The sequence below is a fragment of the Sciurus carolinensis genome, chromosome 12 (genome assembly GCF_902686445.1).
Source record: "Sciurus carolinensis chromosome 12, mSciCar1.2, whole genome shotgun sequence".
Classification (NCBI taxonomy): Eukaryota; Metazoa; Chordata; class Mammalia; order Rodentia; family Sciuridae; genus Sciurus; species Sciurus carolinensis.
The window spans coordinates 77,764,495-77,790,491 of record NC_062224.1 but is presented as its reverse complement, the minus strand read 5'-3'; the positions used below and the strand labels follow the sequence as shown (position 1 = coordinate 77,790,491).

Sequence of the window (25,997 nt, the reverse complement as noted above, 5' to 3'; positions counted from 1 at the left end):
AGACAAAAGAATGTAGACACATCAAAGTTGCAGATTATATTTTCCAAATAGGAGGGAAGAAAGCTGAGTTGTTGGGAATGAAGAGCTGGCTTCTGCTCCATTCACTTTCCTTTACTAGCTCAACTCCTTTGTAGTCTTATTTACACTGATGGCACACTCTTACTGTTGAGAGTGGTTAATTTGAATAATTGTCCCTACGCCCCTCCCATGGGAGGGCAGCTCTGGCTGCATTGCTCCCCAAACCGCCCTCTTCCCTTCATTTGATTGATAAGCTTGGAAGGAGGACATTCTCCTGTGTGGGGGTCAGCCCCTTGCTCTCCCCTCAGGGACCCACTGCCTGCAGGAAGTATGCTCTCTGTGCCTCCATGCCTAAGATTTATGAGGCAGACCCACATCAGGGTAGCCTTGGGCTGGAAGTGCCATGAGGTGGGCCTCATACTGGGACTCCTTCTTGGATGTGGCTGGAAAGCTTACTCTCTAATATTAGCTCTATCTGGTTCAGAGCTCTGGGCAGATGGATAGGAACTACTCAGCACACCTGGGGCCAGAGCCTACCCTTTCCATTTCTCCAGTCACTGCACTCTTGCTTCCGACCGCCATCCTCCACTAACACTGCTCTCACCATGGTCTACGTCACTCCTCTGATCAGCCTAAAAGCCAACTTTTAGCCCTCAATGTCGTGAAGAGCTGTGGTTCTAGTATGTATGTGTGTGATTTAGCCGTTTCTAAAACTTCAAACCGCAATGTCCTAGCAGACCATAAAATAGAGCTGTGTCTTATGATCCATAGCTTCTATTAAGTTAAATATAGTTCTGTGACATTTGCAAATGCCCACAGCATCCCCCCACCACACCTTGGCTTCTATGATCTCCTGCTTTCCTGGTCTCTGCCTCTCTTCAGTCAGTCCCTCTCAGGCTCCTATACTAACTGGTATTCCTCAGGACTCTGCTCTGGACCTTGTTCCTTCTTAATCTCCCCTCCCTCCTTGGGTGTTCTCCCTGGTTTCCAGTTGCAAACTGGACTTTGTTGATCCCCAAATTTATACTTCCCAACCCTGATCTCTCTTTTAAGCCCAGAATTTCCCACTGGACATGTTTACTCAGTGAAAACCCTCAGATCCGATGCTGGAATTGGTCTCCTCCTGGGAAATCCTGTCCACCCTCCAGTGCTGCCCACCCCAGTAAATTCTCCACGTCATCCAGGGCTCCCTCTTGCCCCTCTCCAGAGACAACACATGACTGGGTTCTGGTTATTTCACCTAACAAACATCTCTTGGATCTAATTTTCCCCATTTTCCGCAGTTGTGAAGTCAGGTCAGACTGCTCTCATCTCTCGGCTTCCTCCTTGCTGGTCTCCCTGCCTCTAATCTTGGCTCTAACCCATTTTCCAAACAACTACCAGGATGATTTTTCTAAACATAAATGCAATTCTGTCATTTTCTCCTTTGAAAATTTCCCTGGTTCTTCGCTGCCACCCATCCAAATTCCTCTACAAAGTTCAAGGCCTCGTCACTCCACCCTCTTTAGAATGCTACACCTCAAGTAGATTGAACTATTTTTCATTTTCAGACATGTCTCCCAAATCTTTTTAGATGCTCTCCCTTCTCCCTGGAACACTCATCTCATTTTCCAGTCTCCCCTCCCAACCCCCTTACAGTCACTGCGGCACCTGGTGACACTCAGCTCAGACATCACCTCTGTCTTTCCATGGTTGAGCTAGAGTAGAGGTCTGCCATATAAGTCCCAATAGCACCCCACTCCCATTCCTATTATAGCATTTGGCACTATAAAATGCACACTTACTAATCTCTCTTTTTGATAGGAAGGTTCGCTCCATGAGATGGATCTGCTGTATCCCCAACCCCTTAACCCCATACCTGGCATGATGATGGCGGAAACAAATCAATACACCAGTGAACAGATGGGTCTGAGTGACCCAAAGTAAGGAGGTCCAGGTTATGAAAGTCCTAGAATGTATGAAGTTGCATGACTTTGAGAGGAAGATTGGGCCCCAGTCCAAGTATAAGAACCCAGGTATCCCTGAGGTAGCTACATAGTCAACCTGACCCAAGAGGAAAGAATTTGCTAACCTGCTCAGAAATACTCCCTTCACTCACTGTAATTCACTTTAATGCTAAGATGCTGTTTACAGGTAAATTTAAGAATAAAGAAAATGCATGTTAGAAATTACCCTATGATAATAAATGCTCTTCTAAAGTGTTAAAACTTTACCTAAAGATGGGTCACCAGCTTTCCTTGTGGGGATCCTACTGAGCAGGAGCCAAAGGCTGGCATCTGTAGTTGGATGGGGGCTCATAGCTAAATGGTTAAGCTAAAGCAGCAATTTGGAAAAAGCATGACAGTTCTCCCTCTATTCTTCACAATTGCAATTAGATAAAATTAAATTAGCCCCATGTCTCTTCACCAGGCAGATTACAAATTTTCCATTGGAAGCAGGTGAATGTTTTCCAAGATCCCTGCAGATGAGAGCTGAAAATTGTCTTTATCTTCCCCCTTCTGTTAATTTATAAAAGAATATGAGTGCATTGCAAAGTAATTGAAATATATTACAAAATAAAGATTATTCTTGAGACTACCATTCAGAAAGTGTTAATACCTTGATAAATCTTCCTTCTAAGCATATATGCATTTTTATGCAGTTGAGGTTATTACGTAGCCATGTATTCTGATTTTTCCCCATTTAAAATTATATTTGAAACATTTTTCATGACAATAAAACTTCATATCATCATAATAAATGCCTTAGAATTTATTATTCCACCAATTCCTCTGTCTGGACTCTAAATGTTTAAGAATTTCCTTTAGAAAGGAATGACAGATATAACTTTCAGTGCCTTCAGGGACTGTACACACATTTTTAAAATTGTTTAAGCAAAAGCAGAATTAAGAAAGAATCTGGTCTCTACCCCACTCTCTTTTAATCAGAAAATGTGTGCATTACCTGAAGGAAATGTTTTTGTTTTTGAAATTCTAGATTTTTCATACTATAGCTCCTCGCTAAGAGTGTAGATTTAATGTAAGTGCTTTGGTTGATGGAAGAGAGTTATGAATATTAATGCTTGGTTGGAGAATGCAGAGATACACCTAAGCATAGCCTTCTACCCCTGTGCTGAGTGCAAGTGGTAAGCGGCAGTAACATCCACCCCAAAACTTCACCAGGTCACTGGGAATGTGGAGCAAGGCAGCACAGTGACGGCAGGCAGTGGAGACCCCATTTCTCACCTACCCCAACTCATAAGAATCTTGGGAAGCATCTCCAGGAACGATTCAACTTCCCTGTCTTTAAAGCATGAGGGGTTTACACAAAGTTGTTGTGGTTGTTTAAACCTTTGTTAAGTCATTCTGTCTTTACTGCCTAGCCATCTTCCTTTCCAAGAACTGTGGAAGGAAGCGGTTGGATAGTACATGTACAATTAATGCCACTTAGTTTCTGTCTAGATCAGTAAATAAAGACATCTAATTGAAAAATAAAATATTTTTTATAGTACTTGGGAATTGAATCCAGGGTCTTGCACAGGGTAGGTAAGCACTCTATCACAAAGATACACCCCAGTCCTAAAATATCATTCTTTTAAATTATATCTTTTAACCAAAAGCACATAAGAAACTTGAAATAATGCCGACTTTCTCAAAATCTACTTGAAAAGTTAAAAATATTTTTTCTCATTTCGAAACTAGCATATGCTCTTTTAAATGGACTTGAAAGGCAAAAATATAAAAAAAGAAAATTAAAATTTCCTGCAGCCTCACAAACAAGACAGCCATAATAACATGGTGGTAAAGATGTTTATGGCTTTTGTCCGTGAATATTTCCCCCGATACACACATAACTGAGACCATATTGCATTTTAAAATTGTCTTTTACTTACTTTGCTCATCATAAGAATTTTTCTAATATTGTTTAAAATTCCTTATGAGCATTTGATTGGCTGAACTCCCATTTAAAATGCTCTGAACAAATTTAATCATTTTGGGAAAAAAATCCTATGTCCGTCTTTAGTTTTCTTTTTTCCCATTTCTATTTCATATTACTTCCACTGATTTCTCAATCTGTCACGAGCCTGGACTTCTTTTCCTGGTTCAGAGCCATCTTTCTGAGTAATGTGGGACCCTCCCTCCACTGGGATATCCTACTGGCCTTTAGATGCAACAAGCCAAATGGTCTTCTTGTCATCTCTCACACAGCCTCTTCCTGCTGACTTCACCTTCGATTGCCAATACCTCCCTTTCCTCACTCACCCAGACATCAGAATCACCTCCCCACATCCTAGTATTTAAAACCCTAGAGTCTCTCCTTGGTGATATTTTATCCATCTGTCCTTTCCAAGGAAGATTAGCAGACTTAGCAAATAAAAATATAGGATAACTGTCACGTATAACTAAAAAGAATAAAAAAATTTTAATTTTTTAAAAAAAATATAGGATGTCCGGTTAAAACACAATCTCAGTGAATGAATAATTTCCCTCAAAAACATGTCTTGCGGCTGGAGAGATAGCTCAGGTGGCAGAGTGTTTGCCTTGCAAGCCCAAGGCCCTGGGTTCAATCCCCAGCACTGCAAAAAAACAAACAAACAAACAAACAAAAAACCATGTCTTGTTTGTATTTGGGAAAAACTTATGCTAATAAGGATGTGCTGTTTATATGAATTCAAATTTCCCTGGCCATTCTGTCCTTGACTTGGGAGCCCCTCCCATCCCCACTTTCCCTGTCCCCACATCTAACATGTCTTGTTCCTATCATAAGCCACAGGCACCGGATGTCCCCTGCCCATCTCCCTGTCTGATTCAGTGATCTTTACAAATCATAGCTCTAACTGTGACATACCTCGCTCACCCGCTTTGGTGGTCTCCCACTGCCTACTTCTCATGCTGCCAGAGCCATCCACAAATGAGCCTTGACATGCCTGCCGGCCCCTGCAGGGTTCTTGGCTCCAGCTCCAGTGCCGGTCTTGTGATTAGGTAACCCACTCCACACTTTCCTCCTCCTGGCCTGGCCTATACCCTCCTAGCCATTTAGAAGGCCCTCATTGTCTGGTATATAGATCACAAGGAAGTTTAGCCTACCATTTGATAGGTCTAGAAAAGTTGAAAATTGGCAACTTCATGCTGTTTAAGCTAAGATAATAAAAGGTCCCCTGCCTGGTGCTTCCTGCCTTCCCCGTTCATCTTCTCACTCCAAGCCACCACAAACATCAAGTAGTGACTGCCTAAAGCAATGCTTCTCAAAGTGTGGTCCTCAGACCACAGGTGTGGAATCACATTTAGGGTTTGTTGGCACTGCAGACTCCAAGGCTACAGCGCTACAAAATGAGAATCTACAGGGAGCAGCTGGGACTTTGTATTGTGAACATGCTTCCCAGATGAGTCCTGTGCTCACTGAAGCTGAGAATTCTTGGCCCCATCAAGAGGTGGCTCAGTCTGCCAGCATTGGTCCCTGATCATGCACTACACAATCCCATCCTGATACCTCTAAGGCTTTGCTGCTCTGACCACTTCAAGACCCAGCCCTTCAAACTCCTCAAGGGAAACCCAGGCCCTGCTCAACTTCTACTTTCTCCATGAACATTTTCCTCATCACCAGGAAGTATATAGAAAGAGGTATTATGTTGCTTATGGTTACTAACCATACATTTGTTTCGCTCAATTTGACAGAACACTCCCCCAAGACAGAGATGTCTTTCTGTATCCCCAAAGAGACTAACGCTATGATATGCTGTGGTAATGGCCAAATAAATAGATGCTGCATAAATATCCAAGCAAAGCCAACAGCCCAAAGAAGCTGACTATCAAGCAAAGATAAGTGCCTTCCAACTTAGAAACTATGAGAAGGATGTACTCCTATACATTTAGGAAGGATGCATTTGTAAATTCTAATTATGACAGGACGATAGGTAGGATTGTGTCACATGTCAGGCCTGCACATTAACCTTCCCCATGGCCATTCCTGCCCCACCCCAATCCAGTGAATAGGTTTTAGTCCATCCAGAAATTGACCTGTCTCTAGGTGACCCTTGTGCCTGGATTTGTTTCTAAAAGATACTGTAAATTTCTCCTTCCCTCCCTTCCACCCCCATCCATACCTTCTCCTCCTCTCCTTTTGACTCTCTAGTTCCCTCCCACATCCTGGAGGTCCTCCCTCCCCCGATACCTCTGGACTCTGACTCTCCTTCCCCTACCTACGCTGGGCCTCACCCTTTCTCCTGAGCCTCCCAGTTCTTCTCCATGTCTCTTCGTTTGTGGAACCCCCAAATCCTCATGTCACTCACATGATTTAAGTTCCCTCTGGGTCCCTCAACCTCACAAGATCAAGTCCAAACTTGTCATGGTTATATGCTAAAGGCTTGGTTGCCAGCCTGTGGCACTATTAGGAAGTAGTGCAACCTTTAGAGAGTGGGGTCTAGTTGGAAGATGTAGGTCACTGGGGTGTACCTTTCAAGGGTCCCAGTCTTTCTCTTTCTGGTTTCTGGCTGTCATGAGGTGAACAGTTTTGCTCCACCATGCATCTCCCAACATGATGTTCTGCCTCACCATAGCCCACAGGCATGGAACCAATCAGCCATTGACTAAAACCTGAACCCAAGAGCCCAGATAAATCTTTCCTCCTTTAAGTTCTTTTTTCTGTCACAACAACAGAAAGCTAACACAAGACTCTTACTTTGGTTCATGGAGCCAATCACAGTCCAGCCTTTCAATTCTACTTAATTCAGTAAACAGTTCCTGGTACCTTCTATGTGTGGCCCACGTGATGAGTGCCAGAGATATGAAATCAAAGGGACCTGGGCTCACAGACTAGAGACAGGAATAATGCAATAGATGTGGTATAATGGGCTCGGTAGAAGCACAGGAGGACTTAGAGACTCTTAACCAATTAATTGTTAAATTTTTCAAGGCTATAGTTAAGTCTCAAGCTCCAGGTCCAGGCCTCTTTTTACTATCCAATGCAACCTGGCCAAGAGACTTCTGACTTCCCAACAGAATGAAAGCAAAATGAAAAGACAAGACACAGGATGACCAAACAAAATGCAAATTAAGTATTGAAATGCAAAACCCATAGGTTACAAGGGTGACACAGAATCTCCGTGAAGTGAGATTTTATAAATACAGCACTTACGAGATAGAAACAGGGAGATATTAAACATATCTAAGCACAGGCCTGATGCTGATCTGGGACTCATCTATACTGGTCAAGTAACAGAATACCAAGATAACAACCTACATATAGATGCCAATAGCACCCTGGGGCAGGGGCAAAAGGAGGCATGATATGCCTCTTTATTCCAACGTCTATAAAAAAAATTGGAAGAGATACCTTAAAAAATCTAATGAATAGAATGGGCATGCTCAAAGTTTCGATTTATTTCAAGGAATCAAGAAACTAAGTTTGAAAAGCTGCTAAGTAATTTCTTAGAGAATTCCAAAAGGAGATGGGGAGGATGTCATGTCAAAAATAAGGCAGAGAGAAGTACGAAGAGATGAGATTTCTAGTATGTTCAGTCGTCAGAGGGCAGCAAGGCTTTCAATACAAAAAAAGATATTGTCTAGCTTTGTGGGATTATGTTTTTAAATTGTGGATTTTGATCATGTCAAGAAAGCAAGTTAGTAGGTCATGATGTTCATTTTTTTAAAATAAATAAGAGAGCCAGGTATGATGGTGCACACCTTTAATACCAGCACCCTGGGAGGATGAGGCAGGAGGACTGCAAGTCTGAGGCCACCTCAGCAACTTAATAAGGTTCTAAGCAATTTAGTGACACCCTGTCTCAAAACATAAAAGGACTGCAGGTGTGGCTCAGTGGTTAAACATCCCTGGGTTCAATCCCCAGTACCAAAAATTAAAATTAAAAACTAAAAAATATCATTTAATAAAAAAATACCATGTTACATTTCACTCAGTGAGAGAAATACTAAATTTTATGTGGCACCTGGTGTAACATGTATTAATTTGCAACATGATGCACATTTCATGTGCTAGGTTGCAATCATGAGAAGTCTAGAAGACTTTCATTAGAAAAGGTTCTATTTTAACACACTCAGTTATGAATACTGACCTCTTCTTCATTCTTGGAATCTGTGCTAAAATTAATCAGAGTATGGGGGTGGAATATTAGAACTGGAAGGAGGAAGCAAATTAGCAGAATGTAAATGAGTGAACTGATAACAAGAGACCAGAGAGCAAAAGAATGAGATAGATGAGCTCTGGTTATTTTTTCTAAAGTCTCTGGCTTGTGATAAAGATTCCCTGGATATTCTCCTTCCTCACGAGAGCATTGGTATACAGTAGCTGCTCAATAAGTGTTCAATGAGCGCCTCGAAGCACTTACATTCTCTCTGTGGTAATACTTGTCGTACAGAGTGATGGTTGTCCTTTAAATATCTGTCCCCTATATCACAGCAGTTCTTGGAAGGCTAGGACAATGTTTGGTCCACTGCTGTCCCTCCACCTGCCCCTTCTGCCAGAGGGCAATATCTGATATATAGTAGGTGTTCAATAAGGTTTTTTTTCAGTTGAACTGAAGAGCATCAAAGGACCATAAATATCTAGTTCCAACACCCAGTTGATGCGCCCTTTGCAAGAACAAACTGATTTGGGCTCATTGAGCAAAAGTTATTCTGCTGGGCGTGGTGGGCACATGCCCCTGGGTTCAATCCCCAGTACAGAAAAAGTTCTATTGAGAGCAAAACAACAATAATAACAAAACTCTAAGTTTCAAGGGAGCTTGGGATCTCTTAGGCTTCTTGACTCTTCAGGAAAGGCTGATTTCAAAGGACTTGTCATATCTTTTTATAGAATAAGGACCTCTTGACAGATTATTCAGGATATAAAGGCTTAGACCTAATTTTTGGACCCAACCTAGCTTCCAGGGAACGTAAGAGGTGCTTTTTCTAGTCTGGACAGCTTGAGGGCAGCAAACACTGTGAATCCAAAGCTACAGACGGAGTTATTCCTGAGTTCCATCCACATTGCCAGCTAGAGTAGGCAGATGCCCAGGAGGGTCTAGGTTTGGAGAAGCAGTCAATTGACCAGGTCAGCCAACAGTGAGCCAAGTCCTGGTTGCTTCTCCATGAAAGCTCAGACTGAGGTGAAGTGAGGAGGGGTGGAAGTACCATTTGCTTCTTCACCTTTCCTTGATCGCTCCTCCATGCCTGAATGGAAGTGTCCAAACCAATTCCTAACACAGCAGGTGTTTAGGGTGGGTTTTGAAGGATGCCCAGAGTATCTAAGCTGGATGGTGTTGGTCTCAGGCTGGATTCTTTGGAAAGGCCCATGGTGAGTTATCAGTGGGGAAATCAAAGATGCCCTGCACCAAGAGTTAGCTCAAATTCAAAGGATTGCTCACTAGTTGCTACTCTTTCTCAGTCAGGTAAACATCCTGACAGCTATGACCTATTCAAAAAAAAAAAAAAAAAGTTCTCTTTATCAAGGGCATTGATGGATTTAAAGGTAGAGATAAAATCCTCTTCCCCTCAGATATGCCAAAGCCAAGTCTTTAAACTTCCTATGTCCTATTCCTTATGCTCCATCAAATCTCACTTTTCTGGGATGAGAAGGCAAGGAGCAGAGTAACTGGTCTGCAGAAGCCACTGGTTATCATAGAACCCAGAACACTACATTAGCAAGCAGGTTCAGTCTCCAGGCCCCACCCAGCAGCTACTCCAGTCTCCCTCTGACCATCTGCCAGCATATGCTGAAGGAATATAAATCATCCTTGGGTTAACCTGAATAAAATGGAATCAAGAGGGCAAGTTGGCTTGGAGCCCAGGGAGTGAGAAAGAAGCTACAGATTGAATGCTCCAGCACCAAGCCAGAATAAAGTTTGAGTTCCCCCATTTTTTAGATACTGGGAATTGAACCCAAGGGTGCTTAACCACTGAGCTATGTCCCCAGTCCTTGTTTCGTTTTGAGACAGGGTCTTGCTAAGTTGCTTAGGGCCTCCCTAAGTTGCCAAAGTTGGCCTTGAACTTGCAATCCTCCTGCCTCAGACTCCCTAGTCACTGGGATTACAGGCATGTGCCACTGTGCCAGGTTTAGTTTGTTTACTTTAAAACAAATAATTCTACCTGTCTCTACGTAGTTTGCATCTCAGTTCTGTCTTCAGTGTAACTCAATCTCTCCTTGCTTCAGAGATCATGTGTCAAAGATAAAACCCGTGCCTATGAGGTCTGCGTTGCCTGGAAACTTCAAGGGCCAGAACATGACATTAACTGTCATTAGGGTTACAGCATCGCAAAGCCGGTAAGACAGAGGTTTTGGAGTCAGGACTACAAGATGCTGACTCCATGGGTCCCCATCAGTCATGAGGAAATTTCCTTAACCTCTCTGAACTTTAACTGTCTCATCTACAAAATGACAATAATAAAGCGATTTCCTAGGGTTACTGTGAGGATTAAATGAGAATCTGTATGTTAGCTCTTCAGTGCAGAGTAGATGTCCATAAACGATGGCTGTCCTGATGGTGATGGCTTGTCTCCCTCAGAGGCACATGACTCCAAGAAAAAGATGGGTTCCTCAGAAGCCACCAATGTTCATTGTCCCAAATATCAACCTGACCCTGTGTCCCTGCTCTTCCTCCCATGTTCCCTATTACTGTATATGGTGTTCCAGCTTCTCTGTCCTCCAAGTGGAAAATCCCACAGTCCTCTCTACTGCCCTACCTCCCCCTTCAACCCATCCATCACCAGGCTCTGCTGACTACTCCTTAAATACCCCAACTCCATCTGCTTCACTCCATCTGCCTGCCACAGTCCTAGTTCAGGCCACCATCAATTTGTCCCTAGATAACATGCCTTCACAACCTGGTCTCCACGCCCCAGCCTTCCCCTTTCAATCCAATCTCCAAGTTGCAACTTCTGTCTTCTTTCTAAAGAACAAATGTGATGGTACCTTTCATCTTCCCTACCTTCATTGGCTTCCCCCGGTAAAATCCAAGGCCCTCTACATGGCTTCCTAGCTGGCTGTGTTCTGCCAGTTCTCAGCTCCCTCCAGCTTCAGATCTCATTGTATCCCCTATGTTTTGGGCACTCTGGTCACACTGAGTAACCAGCAGTTCCCTTAATGAATCATGTCTCTGTCTCTACCGGGAGTTCAGACATATCATCTCCTCTTCGGAGGATATTTCTTCAATCCTTTTACTCTCTATGCAAACTAGTTCTCAATTTTTGGATTTCAACTTAGGTGTCATGTCTTCCAACTTGAATACTGGATTAGATATCCCTTCCACTGTATTGCACATATCTGTTTATCTCTCCCCTAGACTGGGAGCCCTGAGGACAAAACCATTCTTGTCATTGAAATACCCAAGGGCCTCAGACAGCACTGGTACACAACAGGCACTTAAATATTTGTTGGATGCTACCAATTGGCCCTGCTTTGTGAAGCAACCTCTGGTTGAAGGTGACAATGACAATGAGCTGTGCAGTAACTAAACCAATCTTGGGTACTAGAACCTGTCCATTCAGCAAGGGTAACACCTACCTAGGATGGCCACCACCTCATCATCTTGGATCACCTCCAGGGAGCCAGAGACCACAAAACAGAGGCTGTCGACACTCTCTCCGGCATGGTAGATGAGGTCCCCCGGGGCACAGTGCACTGTCTGGAACTCCATGGCCAGAGCCCGCAGGCAACCATCGCTGGCCAGTCGGAAGGCAGGGTGCTCTTTGAACACCTTGCGGTTCAGATGCACGCAGATGTCAGCTCGCATATCCTTGGGGCAGATCTGCAGGACCTGGATGGGCACAGAAAGAAACAGTGTGAGGGTCCCCACTGTGACCTCCAGCTCACTTCCCTCAGCACCCCTGGGGCAGGAGCAATACCCATGAAGACTGACTTTGCTCTTCTAGCCCAGACCTGCCCTGGCACTACTTGCCCTCTGTGGGACAGGCAGGCAGTGTCTAAAATAATCTTTGTTGACTGCTCAGGACACAGGTCAGAGAGTTGGGACTGGGAGTATGTGGGACTCCATCTGGGAAGTCTTCTCTGAGATGACATTTAAGCTGACACTTGCATATGTCAGTGAGCCATGTGGAAGAAGAATATTCCAGCTACTGAGAGGGCCGAGCAGTCGCCATAGTGGATGAAGAGGAGAGCTGGGAGAACAGAAAGCTTGAGGGACTTAAGGTCAGGATAAGCCTTTAATTTCATTCTAGATGTGATGGGGGAGCACTGGAGAACATTTTAGCAGGGGGAAGATGAGCTGACTGCTATTTTAAGAGGAATATTACAGCCACAGAATTGGTTTAGAGAGCCCTGACTGTAGCGTGGGGACAGTGGAGTCAAGGAATTTGTTTAGGTCAGTCACCCCAGTGAGAGGCTAGGAAACTGGGAAACTTTGGCAGCAGAGCCAAGTTCAGGTTATGTTCACAAATAAGTAAAAAATTTAAATTGACATATAATAAATGCACATACTTATGAGGTACAGCATATTTTGATACATGTATACAATGTATGATGATCGAATCAACATACTGCAATATTTATCATTTCTTTGTGTTGAGAACATTCAAAATACACTTTTAGCTCTTTTGAAATATATGGTAAACATATATTGCTAACAGGTACAAAATTACAGTTGGATAGGAGAAATAACTTCTAGTATTCTATAACCCAGTGGGGTAACTAAAGATTAAAGAATATGTTTTGAATGTGAAACTGACATGATCTGCTAATAGACTAAATATGGGATGTTATTGAAAGAGATGCATCAAATACCATCTATTGAACACTTCCTGTGTCCCAGGCATTGCAAAGCACTTTAAAATTGTTCATTCATTTAATACCTATTAAGCACCTTATGGTGTAACAGGTATCATTCTTGGCTCTGAAGATTTGGCAGTGAAAAAAAAATAGATGAAAATCCCAACCCTTGTGCAACTTACCATTTACCATTTACTATTAGGAAAAATAGTATTTAGTGGTGAGTGCTAAAGAGAATAACAAGGCAGAGGAGGGATATAAGTATACATTTTAAAGTGCTGTGTGTAATAGTTGCTGTGGTCTTCATAGAAACCCCATGATATAATGTTGTTATGTCAGTTTACAGATGAGGAAATAGTTGCACAGGGAAGTGATATGACTTGTCCAAAGTTGCACAAGCAGGAAACAGGAGAGCAGGGATCTCAAACCTGTTGGTTACCTCTTAACGAACTCCTATACTAGGCAGCTACACAAAAACAACCAGGCTTGTAATTTGACTTGCAGCATTTTGAAAGAAAAATGGGAACTATAAGAGGCCCTGCAGGTCTCATCTTCTCATTTTCAAGCTTTTCTAGAAGGAATATTTCCCTAGAGTAAATTTTTGCAAGAAACCACCACATGGCCTCTTATATAGCAAGCATTCAGTAACACAATAGGACACCTTCAAGTGGACTTTTCCAGTGAATTCAGGAGTGGTTCTCAAATAATTTCTCCCATTCAAGTCTGTGAACATAGCATGGGGCCTACGATCAAACATTCAGTGAAAACTTTTCCTTGCCGTGCTGGGAACTTTTCTGCCCCTGCTTCTCTGCCTTAGCACAGGTCATTTGCTGAGCTCAAATCTCACTGTGCTCTTGATAACTTCATTCCCTTCTACCCCCTCCCCAACCCAGTGCTCTGCATGGAAGCCTAGCAGCGGAAAAAGGTCAGATCGTTAAAATCCCTGCTCCCTCCCCTTCAAATGACTTAACAGCTATGCACCTCTGTTTTTCCCGTAAAACAGACTGCTAACATCGACTTGTAAAGGTTAAATGAAATCACATCTACCAATACACAGTTCAGGGCACTGTCTGGCCCCACCAGGTGACTCAGTGAACACGGCTCCCCCACTTCTGTATACCTGCTCTCTGGGAGGTGGGGATGGAGGATTCACAGAGACACAGGGCTGCCAAAGCTTTGGCAGAGCGCTTACTAAGCGCCTCGCTCCATAAGGCTTATGACAAACCGGGCTCCTGCAGACGTGCAGATTTAATTTGGGTTTCTTCTTTCCAGCACATCACCAGAGAGCAGGGAGCACGCGCACGTCATGTCAAAATGGTGCTCGGTAGTTCGGAACCAAGATTTATTCTCCAGGTGAGTTCACCTTTAAATATTTGGTTTCCTCTGACTTGGGCTTTGCTGGCAGTCTGCTAGTGAGCAAGGCAAGGCATGGAGGCCATGTTTTATTCATGGGCTCTGATCCCAGAGCCCACAGAACCAGGAGGTGAGAGAATCTGGAGTGGAGGAACTGCAGACTGCTGCGGCCACCACGCAATTCCATCTTCTCATCTACTGGCTCCATAGCAGGGTGGGTGGAGGGTCCTTGACCCCCCTGGCAACCCCCTCCCCTGGGCTGCCTTCCCTACTGCTTGTAGGAGGAGAGACCCTCCTCCTCCATGAGAACCTCAAAGGCCACAGCAGGACAGGGCAAGGTTAAGACAGAGGCTTTAGGTTCAGGCAAATCTAGATCAAGCCTGGCCTCAGCATTCACTGGAAGCAATTCTTAGCTCACTGAGTCTTCATATTTGAACTTGTGTATAGATTATTTTTTCCCCAGTACTGGGGACTGAACCCAGGGATGCTTCTATCATTGAGCTCTATCCCCAGCATTTTTTTTGCTTTTTTATTTTGAGACAAGGTCAGAGTTGCCCAGGTTGGCCTGAAATTGTGATTCTCCCGAATAGCTGGGGTCACAGGTGTGCACCACTGCACCTGGCTCCCTCATGTGTGGGATTTTTGCAAGGATTCCATGAGCTGTTGGTATGGAAGGTCCTGGGACACACAGAAGTTCAATGCCTGAGTTCTCATTTTTGATATTATTGAGCAGCAACATCAAGTCATCTGAAGGGTCTTTGTAGTCCAGAAAATCATAGCCAAAAGGACCTTCAAGGTCATCTAATTTCCAGGTATTACAGACACAAAAACAGGTTCAAAGAGACAAGCATGCGCTCAAAGCCACCAGCTACTTGCTAGTAAAACCAGAGGGTTCCATAACTACCGCTCCACCCTGTGGCCCCCTTGGTCATCCCTGGAGAGGTATGGGTTCTCTCCCTAGCAGTCACCTGCCATAAGCCCCTGCCAAGGAGAACAGTCACCCAGGCCACACTGGGCTCTGCAGTAAGTAACCATAGTAAAGTCCCTGGCTATTCCCCTTCCCAACTGGACCCAGAACTGGGGCAAATCCCAAAACCCTCCAGGAAAGTGGAGACAGCAGGGAGGGGAGGGGAGGTAAATGCTGACTTTGTTCTCTCCCACGGGCCACAGCCCAGCCCAGCCCTGCAGGGAGGGTGGGGAGGGCTTCTTTCCAGACAACCAGATTTACAAAGGCATCCTGGTGCCTGGGAAAAGGAGCTCCAGGGCAGAGGGATCAAAGTTCCTTTCTGCTCCATCAGCTGTCAGGCACCCACAGAACCTACAGGCATTGTTGAGAGAGAGGCGCAGAAACAACAGGGACAGCTGGGGCTGGTGGTTGGCAAAGCCAGGGAGTAAGTGCAGCTCCAACCCCCACCCTGCCCGCCGGGGAAATCAGCACCTCCTCATCTGGACTCTTCCCTCCAGTTCATGCTTTAAATTTTAAAGGGTGAAAGGAAAAAGCTTTGAAGTCAAAGGAAAACTGGGTTCTGATCCTGGTTTTGCTCTTCTTTACTCCACGACCAGGAGCAGTTAGTCAAAGGATTTGGGCCTCTTATCCTCATCCTTTTGAAAGAGATTGCAAGGACTCCCTCCCAGGGCTACTGAAGCCCAAACAAGGCTCTGCTGCAGGGGCGGACAGGGAGGAGAAGCGGGGAAATATATTTACTGTCAATGCATGTCAAGATGTGATAGTGGATGCTGTGGTGGTGCCACTCTGGCTCTCTTGGCACAGTCAACAAAACCAAAGTGACATTCTTTCAAGTTGAGGATCAGCTTTAGTTCATTTGTTTCCTTTTACACTGTCAACTCTCAACCGACTATTCCAATGGAGGAAGATAGGAACATGGACAGCTGATCCCAAAGGCTAGTTGAATTTGGACTTGAATAGGTCAATGGGTATTTTTGCAATAGCGTTTTTGTTTTCCTAATTCTAACAGTGAAAAGGAATCGGCATTTCCCTAGTGTGTACAAACTGACAATAAGGGGAGGAGTGTGGTAGAAAAGACTAAGTGGAGAAAAACTGAGCTGTGGAATCTTGTTTTTAGAAAATATGCAAAGGAGATAATTCATAAATGAACAGTAGAATTCTTCTCCAGAGTGACAGGAGGGAAGATGAGTGGAACACATAAGGAGAAGACACAAACCTTAATTATCAGGAAAAAAAAATCCTATCTTAATGCAATATTTTTTTTAAATCTAAGTTCATACAAGGAAATTCATGATGAACAAAAGATCAAAAATTAGAATAAAGACTAATGAGTAATAGTGTTGTACTACCTTAGAATCTGGGACAAAAGGAAAAATCAGTAATACTAACCACCTCCCTTTCCTCATGACCTGATTCTCATCATTGTCCAAATCTGGGAAATTCTGTCTGGATAGTTAGACTTCCAGTTTTCTTCTTTCCCAGGAAGCACACCTTGGCTTTCCAGTTTCTTGGAATGGAAGCACCATTTGACCCAGCTATCCCACTCCTTGGCCTATACCCAAAGGACTTAAAATCAGCATACTACAGAGATACAGTCACATCAATGTTCATAGCTGCTCAATTCACAATAGCCAGACTGTGGAACCAACCTAGATGTCCTTCAATTGATGAATGGATAAAGAAACTGTGGTATATATACACAATGGAATATTACTCAGCCATAAAGAATGATAAAATTATGGCATTTGCAGGCAAATGGATGAAATTGGAGAATATCATGCTAAGTGAGATAAGCCAATCTCAAAAAAACCAAAGTATGAATGATCTTGCTGATAAGCGGATGATGACACATAATGGGGGGGTGAGAGGGGAGCAAGAATGGAGGAAGGAGGGACTATGTAGAGGGAAAAGAGGGGTAGGAGGGGGGGAAGAAAAAATAACAGAATGAATCAATAACTATTACCCTAGGTATATGTATGATTACACAAATGGCATGCCTCTACTCCATGTACAAACAGAGAAACAAGATATATCCTATTTGTTTACAATAAAAATGAATTTAAAAAAAAATTTTTAAAAAAGGCTCTTAATTACTGGTCTTTGGGCAAGGCTGACCTGGAAGCAATCAAACCTCTCGAGAAAGGACCTGAGAATTTAAGATCAACCAGATGAATCCTGAACCCAGCCAGATTTGAGGGCCTCAGCCCACCTGGAGAAAGCCAACAGCCGAGTGACTCCCCTAAGCTCCTTGCAGTCCTTACCTTCTCTGTGTCGATGCCTCTAGACATGGACCAGGTAGACACAATATAGTCCATGACTCGCTCGCTCAGTCCTTTGGGCACCTGGTAGAGCTTCAGGAAGTCCCGAACACTGTTGAGCATCTCGTGGTACCTGTTGGTATTGGCGTACATCTGTTGGAAAATTGTCGTCACGTTTCCGAAGATGGTGGCATAGAGAAGTGCTAGAAGCAAGGAGGGGAGAAGGAAAGGAAACAGTGCATGAGTCGTCCTTGAGCCAGGGTCCCAGAATGCTCAGCGTGTTCAGAGCAGGCCAGCAGCTACACTCTCCCCAGATCAGGCGGTCACGGCCCTTCTCAGGAAAACTTCATGCCTAGAGCCTTTGGGAAGTGGACTCAAAGCCAAGAGTTTCCTGATGTCAGTCCACGAGGAAAAGTGTGTGCGAGGCAGGGCCAGGCTGGTTGGCAGCGAGGGCCAGAGCGCAGACAGCAGCAGTGATGAGTTTGGGGAAGGCAGCTGTACTGCTCCACCTGATGCCTCTTTTCAGGAAACTTCGACACACATCTGCTGACACCAAACATGTGCCCATGTGCTCCAGTCCAAATCCAAACCTATGAGCTAACAATCTTCATCAAGCTCTGCTATGTGCCAGCCCTAAGCTACCTACAGGGACAGGATGGTGAATAAGACATTCAGTCTTGGCCCTCAAAGAACAACACAGCAGGAAGGACAGACTCTGAATATGCAATCACAAGTTATTAACAGCCAGTCTACAGAGGGCAATGGAAGAGGTTTTAACCTTGTTTTGCCCTTATTGTTAAATCCTTGTTTTGCACTTAACACAACAATCTGCTTCACTGATGTGGCTTCTGGGGAGAAAAGCATGGCTTTGATATGGTGCAAATAAAATCAGGTCCCAGAAGTAGCAACTGTGTAGTCTGTGTCACCACTGCTCCCTTTACATTAGCATCACCAAGGAGGACCATTACATCACCACAGATCCACCACTTCCAGGAAGCCTTCCCCAACCCCCTCCATCTGTCACCAGGAGGGTGACCATGACTTACTAGGCATAATTCTACACAGCTCATATTATTCCATTGTGCAATCTTATATAAACTTCTTTCTTGGCCTGTTGCCTGACAGTATGAGTTGCTGCTTGAAGGCTGGACACATCTTTTCCTTGTCATCGTACCCCGCAAAACTCTAAATACCATTCTGCTACTTAATAAATGCTTTTAAATTAGTGAGTCTCACACGTGCTTTTGTTCTTGCTTTTTAAAAAATTGATCAACTGGATAGGATTAAAATGTTTAAGTTGATCAGCCTTGACATAAAACCACAACTGCAAGTAAGATAGTGAATATATCAGGCCCCAAAGTTTTGTCATGTCCCTTGGAAATCCTTCCCTCCTGCCCCCACCTGCTCTTCACCCTCCCATCCCCAAGCAGTCACTGATCTCTTTTCTAACTCCACACATCAGCCTGTGTTTTCTATAGTCTTATGGGTATATGATCATATAGCATGTACTCCTTTTTAATATCATTGATGTAACTCATATAACATGAAATGTATCCATTTAAATTGTAAAATTCAATGGTTTTTAATATATCTATAGGCTTGTGCAACCATTGCCACAATCTATGTTTAAAATATTTTCATTTCCCCCCAAATAAATTCCATACCCATTATTAGCCTTTCTCCATTTCCTCCCAACCCCCTATCCACAGGCAACTGCTAGTCTACTTTCTGTCTCTACAGACTTACATATTCTGGACAACCTATATAAATTAAAATTGTGCAGTATGTGGCCATCTGTAACTAACTTCTTTCACATGTACCATGTATCGTACTTCCTTTTTATTGTTGAATAGTACTCTGTTGTATGAATTGCCCACATTTCATTTATTCCCTCATCAGTTATTGGACATTGTGTTTTTCTCCGTTTGGGCTATTATGAATACTACTACTAAACATTCGTGTTTAACTACATTTAATGTTAAAAAACTGCCAAACTATTTTCCAAAGTAGATGTACCTTTTGACATCTCACCAGCAGTGTATGAGTGTCCCAGCATCTCCACATTCATATTTGTACTTGTTATTACCTGTCCTTTTGATTGTCATCCTACTGAGTGTGAACTGTCCATTGTAAACTGCCTCATTGCAGTTTTGGTTTGCATTTCCATAATGGATAACAATGTAGAACATCCTTCCCAGTGTTCAGTGGTCATTTGTATATCTTCTTTGGAGAATCAGTTGTCAAGTTTTTCAATTGGGTTGTCTTTTTTATTATTGAATTGCAAGAGTCCTTCATATATTCTGGATAAAGATTCCTTATCAGATATACAATATGCAAATACTTCCTCATATCATGTGGGTTGTCTTCCCTTTCTTTACCTATCATTTGAAGCACAAAAGCTTTTGGTTTTGGTGTAGTTCAATTTATCTACTTTTTCTTATGTATTTTTTTGACTGATTTCTTTAAGCATAATTATTTTTGCTTCTGTGTTGTTGTATCAGTAGTTCATTCTTTTTTTAAAAAAAAAGGGCAAATATTTGGAATAATTGGAAATTCGCAGAAAGATTCAAACATAGTGTGGAGAAATTCCAGTTACCCTTCACTTAGTTTTCCCCTTACATTTTATGTAACAAGAGTACAATGTCAAAACCAGAAGATTGGCATTGCTATGAAGTGTATGTATAGTTCTGTGTCGTTTTATTCCATGTGTCGTTTTATTCCATGTGTCGTTTTATGTAAACAGCACTAGAGAATTATTCCACCACCAGAGGTCTCCCTCCTGCTGCCCTTTATTAGCCACCCCCCAACCACAAGTCTTTTCTCCTCTATTATGTCATTTTAAGAATACTCTATAAAATAGAGCATAATATGTGTCCTTTTGAGATTGTTTCCACTCAGAAAAATACCCTTTGGATCCATTCAGGTTATTGCATGTATCAATAGTTCCTTTCCTTTTAATTGATGACAGCTATCCTGCTGTATGGATGTACCACCGTCCTTTCTTTCAAATGATCTTATTCAGATTTACCTGACAGACTATGGAAGGGAAAGAGAGTAGTGTATGGATTTAGAGGCAAGGGAAAGAAATGCAAATCAAAACTATTCTAAGATTCCATCTCACCCCAGTCAGAATGGCCATGATCAAGAATTCAAACAATAAATGTTGGTAAGGAGGTGTGGAAAAAGGTACACTCATACATTGCTGGTGGGACTGCAAATTGGTGCAACCACTATGGAAAGTAGTGTGAGATTCCCCAGAAAACTTGAAATAGAACCACCCTTTGGACCCAGCTATCCCACTTCTTGGTTTATACCCAAAGGACTTAAAATCAGCATATTACAGTGATGCAGTCACATCAATGTTTATAGAAGCTCAATTAATAATAGCTAAACCATGAAACCAACCTAGATGTCCTTCAACAGATGAATGGATTTTAAAAAGTGGTATATATACACAATGGAATATTACTTAGCCTTAAAGAAGAATGCAATCAAAGCATTTGAAGATAAATGCATGGAGCTGGAGGCTATCATGCTAAGTGAAATAAGTCAATCCTAAAAAACCAAAAGCTGAATGTTTTCTCTGATATGCCAATGTTAATTCGCAATGGGGGTGGGTACAGTTAGTTCAGATTAGGTAGAGGGGAGTAAAGGGGGGCAGGAAGCATGGGGGTAGGAAAGATAATAGAATGAATCAGACATTATTACCCCATGAACATATATAACTATACAACTGGTAGAATTCTACATCACATATAACCAGAAGAATGAGAAATTATACTCCATTATATGTGCTGTATCAAAGTGTATTCTACTGTCATGTATAACTAATTAAAACATTTTTTAAAAAATTTTAAAAAGAATTAAGCACACCTGAAGAGAATCATCAATGAGGAAGGAAAATGCACTATCAAGCTCTAGAAGGCACGAGAAAGTGCTGTCAATCTGAATAGGAGGAACCAGACAGAAAGCAGAGATACTGCAAAGCCTGAACAATGTAGATACCAGTTATTCCAAGCAAATAATTACTTCATACACAAGGAGAGGTCAAAGAGCCAGCTTTCTCTGTAATGTCTCCGAGAATGCTCAGTATCCTCCTCCCAGGACCAGGGCCAGGCTGCTTGCCTTGTTCCCAGGGAGTCTGATCCTAACTCAACAAACCTGGAAGGCAGACCTGCCTCAGCTGTTTCTGATCTACAATGAACCAGAGCTCATGGGCAAAGAGTACAGGTGTCTCTTTATGGGATGCTTGCCAGAAAACTAATCTAATCCTGAGCTTTAAAAAGTAGTTACACCAAATCAATAATATAGTAAGAATAGCTCTGTTGGCCATGATCTGAGTGCCAGGCAGCAGGTCCAAGACACTGACGTGTTAGTCAATCAAAGCAGTATTGCCACGGAATGCTTTATGGCTCAGGCTCCTCCTGTCCCAGCCTGCTTCTGAGGCATTATGGAAGGTTACGGGTCCTCAGGAGGGCCATATTCTATGATGATGATGATGATGATGTAATATTAAATTAAAAGTGGATAATTATACTCTAAATTTACTTCCTTAATTTTATATGAGGTTGGATATATGTTTTTCATACATACAACATTCAATTTGTTAATATCTTGATATCCCTATCAAGTCCTGTACCTGAAATTCTTAAAATCTAACTGGGAGAGAAGACATGTTAATTCAGGTGTCACCCAAACACATGTGTGAGTGTGATGTGGGGAGAAAGGGAGGGATGTGTAATGTAATTGTCATGAGTTGGGGGGAAAAAAAACAAAATAAAACCAGCCTGACTCAATCTGACGGTGCAGAGGGTGTCTTGGATCCCTCTAAACGTGGATTCCTTCAGTCCTTCCATTTGGGGAAAGGAAAGAGACTTCTCCCAACTCCAAGGCAAAATGCCAATTTGGAGAAGAAAAGGTTTCTTTCCTTATCTGAGTGGTTTAAGTTTTATATTGTATCATAGCAAGAGCTCTGGATCCCATCCAAGGAAAAATGAGATCCTATTCTCGAGCTTAACTAGAAATGGCTGTATGGAACTTGAAAGGCAGTAAAACTTGTTTCCTTTTTTCCAGGTCGAACTTCTTAAGGTGTAAATATTTTTTTCTTTGCGATTTAAAATTATTTTTATTTTTTCTTTTTAAAATTTATTTTGATTCATTATACACAAATGGGGTACAACTGTTATTTCTCTGCTTGTACACAAAGTAGAGTCGCACCATTTGCATAATCATACATGTACATAAGGTAATGATGTTTGTCTCATTCTGCTATTTTTTAAAGGTCTAAATTTTTAAACCTAAATTTTAAGGTTTATGTTTTTAATTTTTGGACCAAAATATATACAATCATAGTTCAAAGAGTTAAGTGGTCAAGCCATTTAAAAAACAAAACAAACCCATAGTCATTTGCCCTTTCCTTTTCATACAACTTTCAGTTGTAAACCAACTTTCAATTGTTTAGCTGATTGCTTTGGTACTTATCTCCTTGGTGGAATATCAGGCTCAAATTGCTATGTCCTGATGTTCTGTTTAAGGCATCGTCCTTGCCCTCTGAGAATTCAGCACTTTCCTCCTCACCCCCAATCCACTCCCTTCACACACCTTTTCCCGTTACTCCACTCTCCTGGTAGAGCTTATCATTCGGGTTAGACCCACATCTGAGTTTGTGTTCCAGTGTCCAGATGAGTGCTACTCCCAGCTGAATCATGAGCTAGCACTAGCTTCTCTGCAGTGTTCTCTTATCTGTAGCTCATAATGACCTGTGTCTTTCCATTTCCTTAATTTTCTTATCATTCACTTGATTCCAAACTTTCCCACAGATAAATCTCTTAGAGTATATTAACCTATCAATTTCATTTTCTTACAGCAGTCTTTCCTGGAGGCTTCTGAATCTGTTCTATTGCCGGTGGGGTGACTCTCTTCATTACTAACCTTATTCAGGTTCCTCATTCCTACATCCCATGCCCCCCCACCCACCACCACACATCTCTTTCTTCTCTTCTTCTCTAGTAGCTTTCTGAGAAAGGGAATATAGGAGCAGAGTTTTTGAGACCTAATATGTATGCTATTATAGTTGATCAATAGTTTGGCTAGGTATAGAATTCTAGACTGGAAATCATTTTTCTCAGACTTTTGAAAATATTTCTCTATTATTGAAAAGTGGAAACCATGTATCAAAGCAGTTTTTTTCCTCTCAAAAACTCTACAATGTTCTGACAATTTAAAATGATATACATTTTGCTGTGGTTACATTTTTCTCTTTTTTTGCTAAGCTTTCTTTTATTTTTTATTCTTTTTCTTTTTATATTTTTATTGGTGCATTTTAATTATACATAATTTACATACCCAATAGTGGGGCTCAGTGTTGCATATTTGGAAAGCACTGTGCTAATCTTTCAACAAACCCTTTTAAATGTGAAAATGTATGCCTTACATATCAAGCAAATTTGCTTGGATTATTTCTTTTATGATTTCTTCCCCTCTATTTCTCTGTTTTCTTTTCCCACAACTCCTGTTGGGTTGTTCAGGTGTTAAACTTCTGGAATCATCTGATTTTCCTATGATTCTCTCCTATTTTCTATTATTTTGTGAGAGCTTTCTTCAACTTCTGCCTCCTATTTTTTTTACTGAGTTTTAATTTGTTCTCATGCCTTTAATTTCCATGATCTTTTTGTCCTGAATAGCATTCCATTCTGTTTCATAAATATATCTTCTCTTATTTTCTGAAAGGATGAAAATGACAGATATATTTGTAAGTTTTCTTCTTCCTGCTTGGCTTCTGTTTCCTTATTTATTTATAATCATGTTTGTCTGCCTTTCACATTAGAAATAAATGGAAATTCTTAGATGCCCACTCAGATTTAAGAATGGGGTTCTAGAAAACTGATTTAAGAGTTTTATGTGATTGTCATGGACAGTGACAAGTTACTGTAAGCTGGCTGGAGCTAGTACTGAAGAACCTACAATGCCACCAACTTTGGGACTGTCCTTGTGGACTGCTGAGTCCCCAGGAAGACTTATTCTCCTGTCTGGAAAATACTGGCAGCGCTCAGTTACCAGGGAGGAGAAGGCAGCTGGAGGTCTCTGTGTTCAGTGCATAAACTTTTCCTTAATCCCTGTTTTCATACAGTACCTCTGCTTCCACGGTGCCTGCTGTCTCTCATCCAGGGACCCCAAAACAAACCAGAGTTTTTGAGTTGGGGAAGGGCAGCTGCATAGATCAAGAAAGAGATCTGAGGATCTAAGTGCTTCTTAAATGTTCAGCCAGTCCCACTTTCTCAGTACCACCTTCACTCTCACTTCTGAAGGCACTTATCAACACTAACGTTTGAGTTCTTGGGGGTCTTGGGGAAAAAAATCAGATTATTTCTGATTTCCCCTATGTTGCCTTATGGTTCAGCTTTATTGGGTCTATCGAGCCGATCATTGATTTTCGGTTTTCAAATTTTTTCCCCTCTACTGTCTCTTCTCTCATTCTCTTTGTGGGTTTGTACTCCAAGAAAACCTTCCCTTGCTGTGGCTTTAGTGGAATTTCAGGGGTGGTCAGATGTAATGGTGTGTGGTCCAGTCAGCCACATCTAACAATGGTGGTATGAATAGTCTGCAAAGGCTTTAAGAACTTCTGCTTTGACCCAAGGTGGCCCATGTGAAAGTGAGAAATAGTTTCCAAATCTTCAAAGTCAAGAACTTAAGGCAAAATTGTAATAATAACAACAATACCTCACGGCAGGTATGATGACTATCTAGCCAATAAAGAAACTAAAGTCCGCTCGATCCAAGATGGCGGCCTAGAGGGAGACTGCACCCCCAGTCGCTCCAGAACCCTGGAGTTAAGAAGGGGAGGCATTGAGAGACTCGGACTGAAATAGAGCCACGGGTGAGTCTGCCCACTGGGTAAAGCTCGGTCCGGGTGGCAGGCCCAGATAGAGGTGGCTTATCGGAGCCGGGCAGGGCAGCTAGAGTCATTCACAGGCAGCCCTGCGCACTCCGGCGGTGGGCCCCGCCCACACAGCCAGCTTCTCCAGGTTCTCGGAACGGAACTGGCCCGCTAGTGAGAGCCTTTCTGACCAGAACAAGCTCCGAGTCCCGGAGCCCCTGCAGCGCAGCGTACTCCGGCAACGAACCAGCGGAGAGCCGCGATCAGCAAGCAGCCTCTGGGATTAGGGCAGGGCAGCCAGAGACCTCTTCAGGCGGCTCTGCCCACTCCGGCTGCAGGCTCTCTTCACGGGGCGATCCAAGATGGCGGCCTAGAGGGAGACTGCACCCCTAGTCGCTCCAGAACCCAGGAGTTAAGAAGGGGAGGTATTGAGAGACTCGGACTGAAATAGAGCCACAGGTGAGTCTGCCCACTGGGTAAAGCTCGGCCCGGGTAGCAGGCCCAGATAGAGGTGGCTTATTGGAGCCGGGCAGGGCAGCTAGAGTCTTCCCAAGGTAGCCTTCCACACTCCGGAAGTGGGCTCCTCCCACACGGCCAGCTGCACGGCGCAGGCCCACAGTGAGAGCATTTCCGCACAGAGCCAGTTCCAAACCATGGAACCAGTAGGGGGCTAGGGGCAGTTTTCTTCGGATGAGCTGCTTTATCAGATTCCTCCAAGACATCAGGCTACTGAAGGCTGGGAGGTGATTCACTGGAAATCTACCGGGACACTATAAGCCAGTAGCGGAAAACTGCAATATCTCAGGGTCCCACTGACAACTGACCAATA

At 42.9% G+C, this 25,997-nt stretch overlaps 1 protein-coding gene across 2 annotated transcripts in view; it reads right to left on the bottom strand.

Moving 5' to 3' along the window:
* The window catches only part of Kcnh1 (potassium voltage-gated channel subfamily H member 1), a 389,924-nt gene that overhangs the window by 95,937 nt on the left and 267,990 nt on the right, over positions 1 to 25,997 (bottom strand). For both annotated transcript variants that reach the window (XM_047521803.1, XM_047521802.1), the window contains exons 8-9: positions 17,296 to 17,495; positions 11,494 to 11,746 (exon numbers count right to left, since the gene is read on the bottom strand). In XM_047521803.1, the coding sequence (XP_047377759.1) occupies positions 11,494 to 11,746; positions 17,296 to 17,495 (453 nt within the window). The remainder of the gene's footprint in view (positions 1 to 11,493; positions 11,747 to 17,295; positions 17,496 to 25,997) is intronic.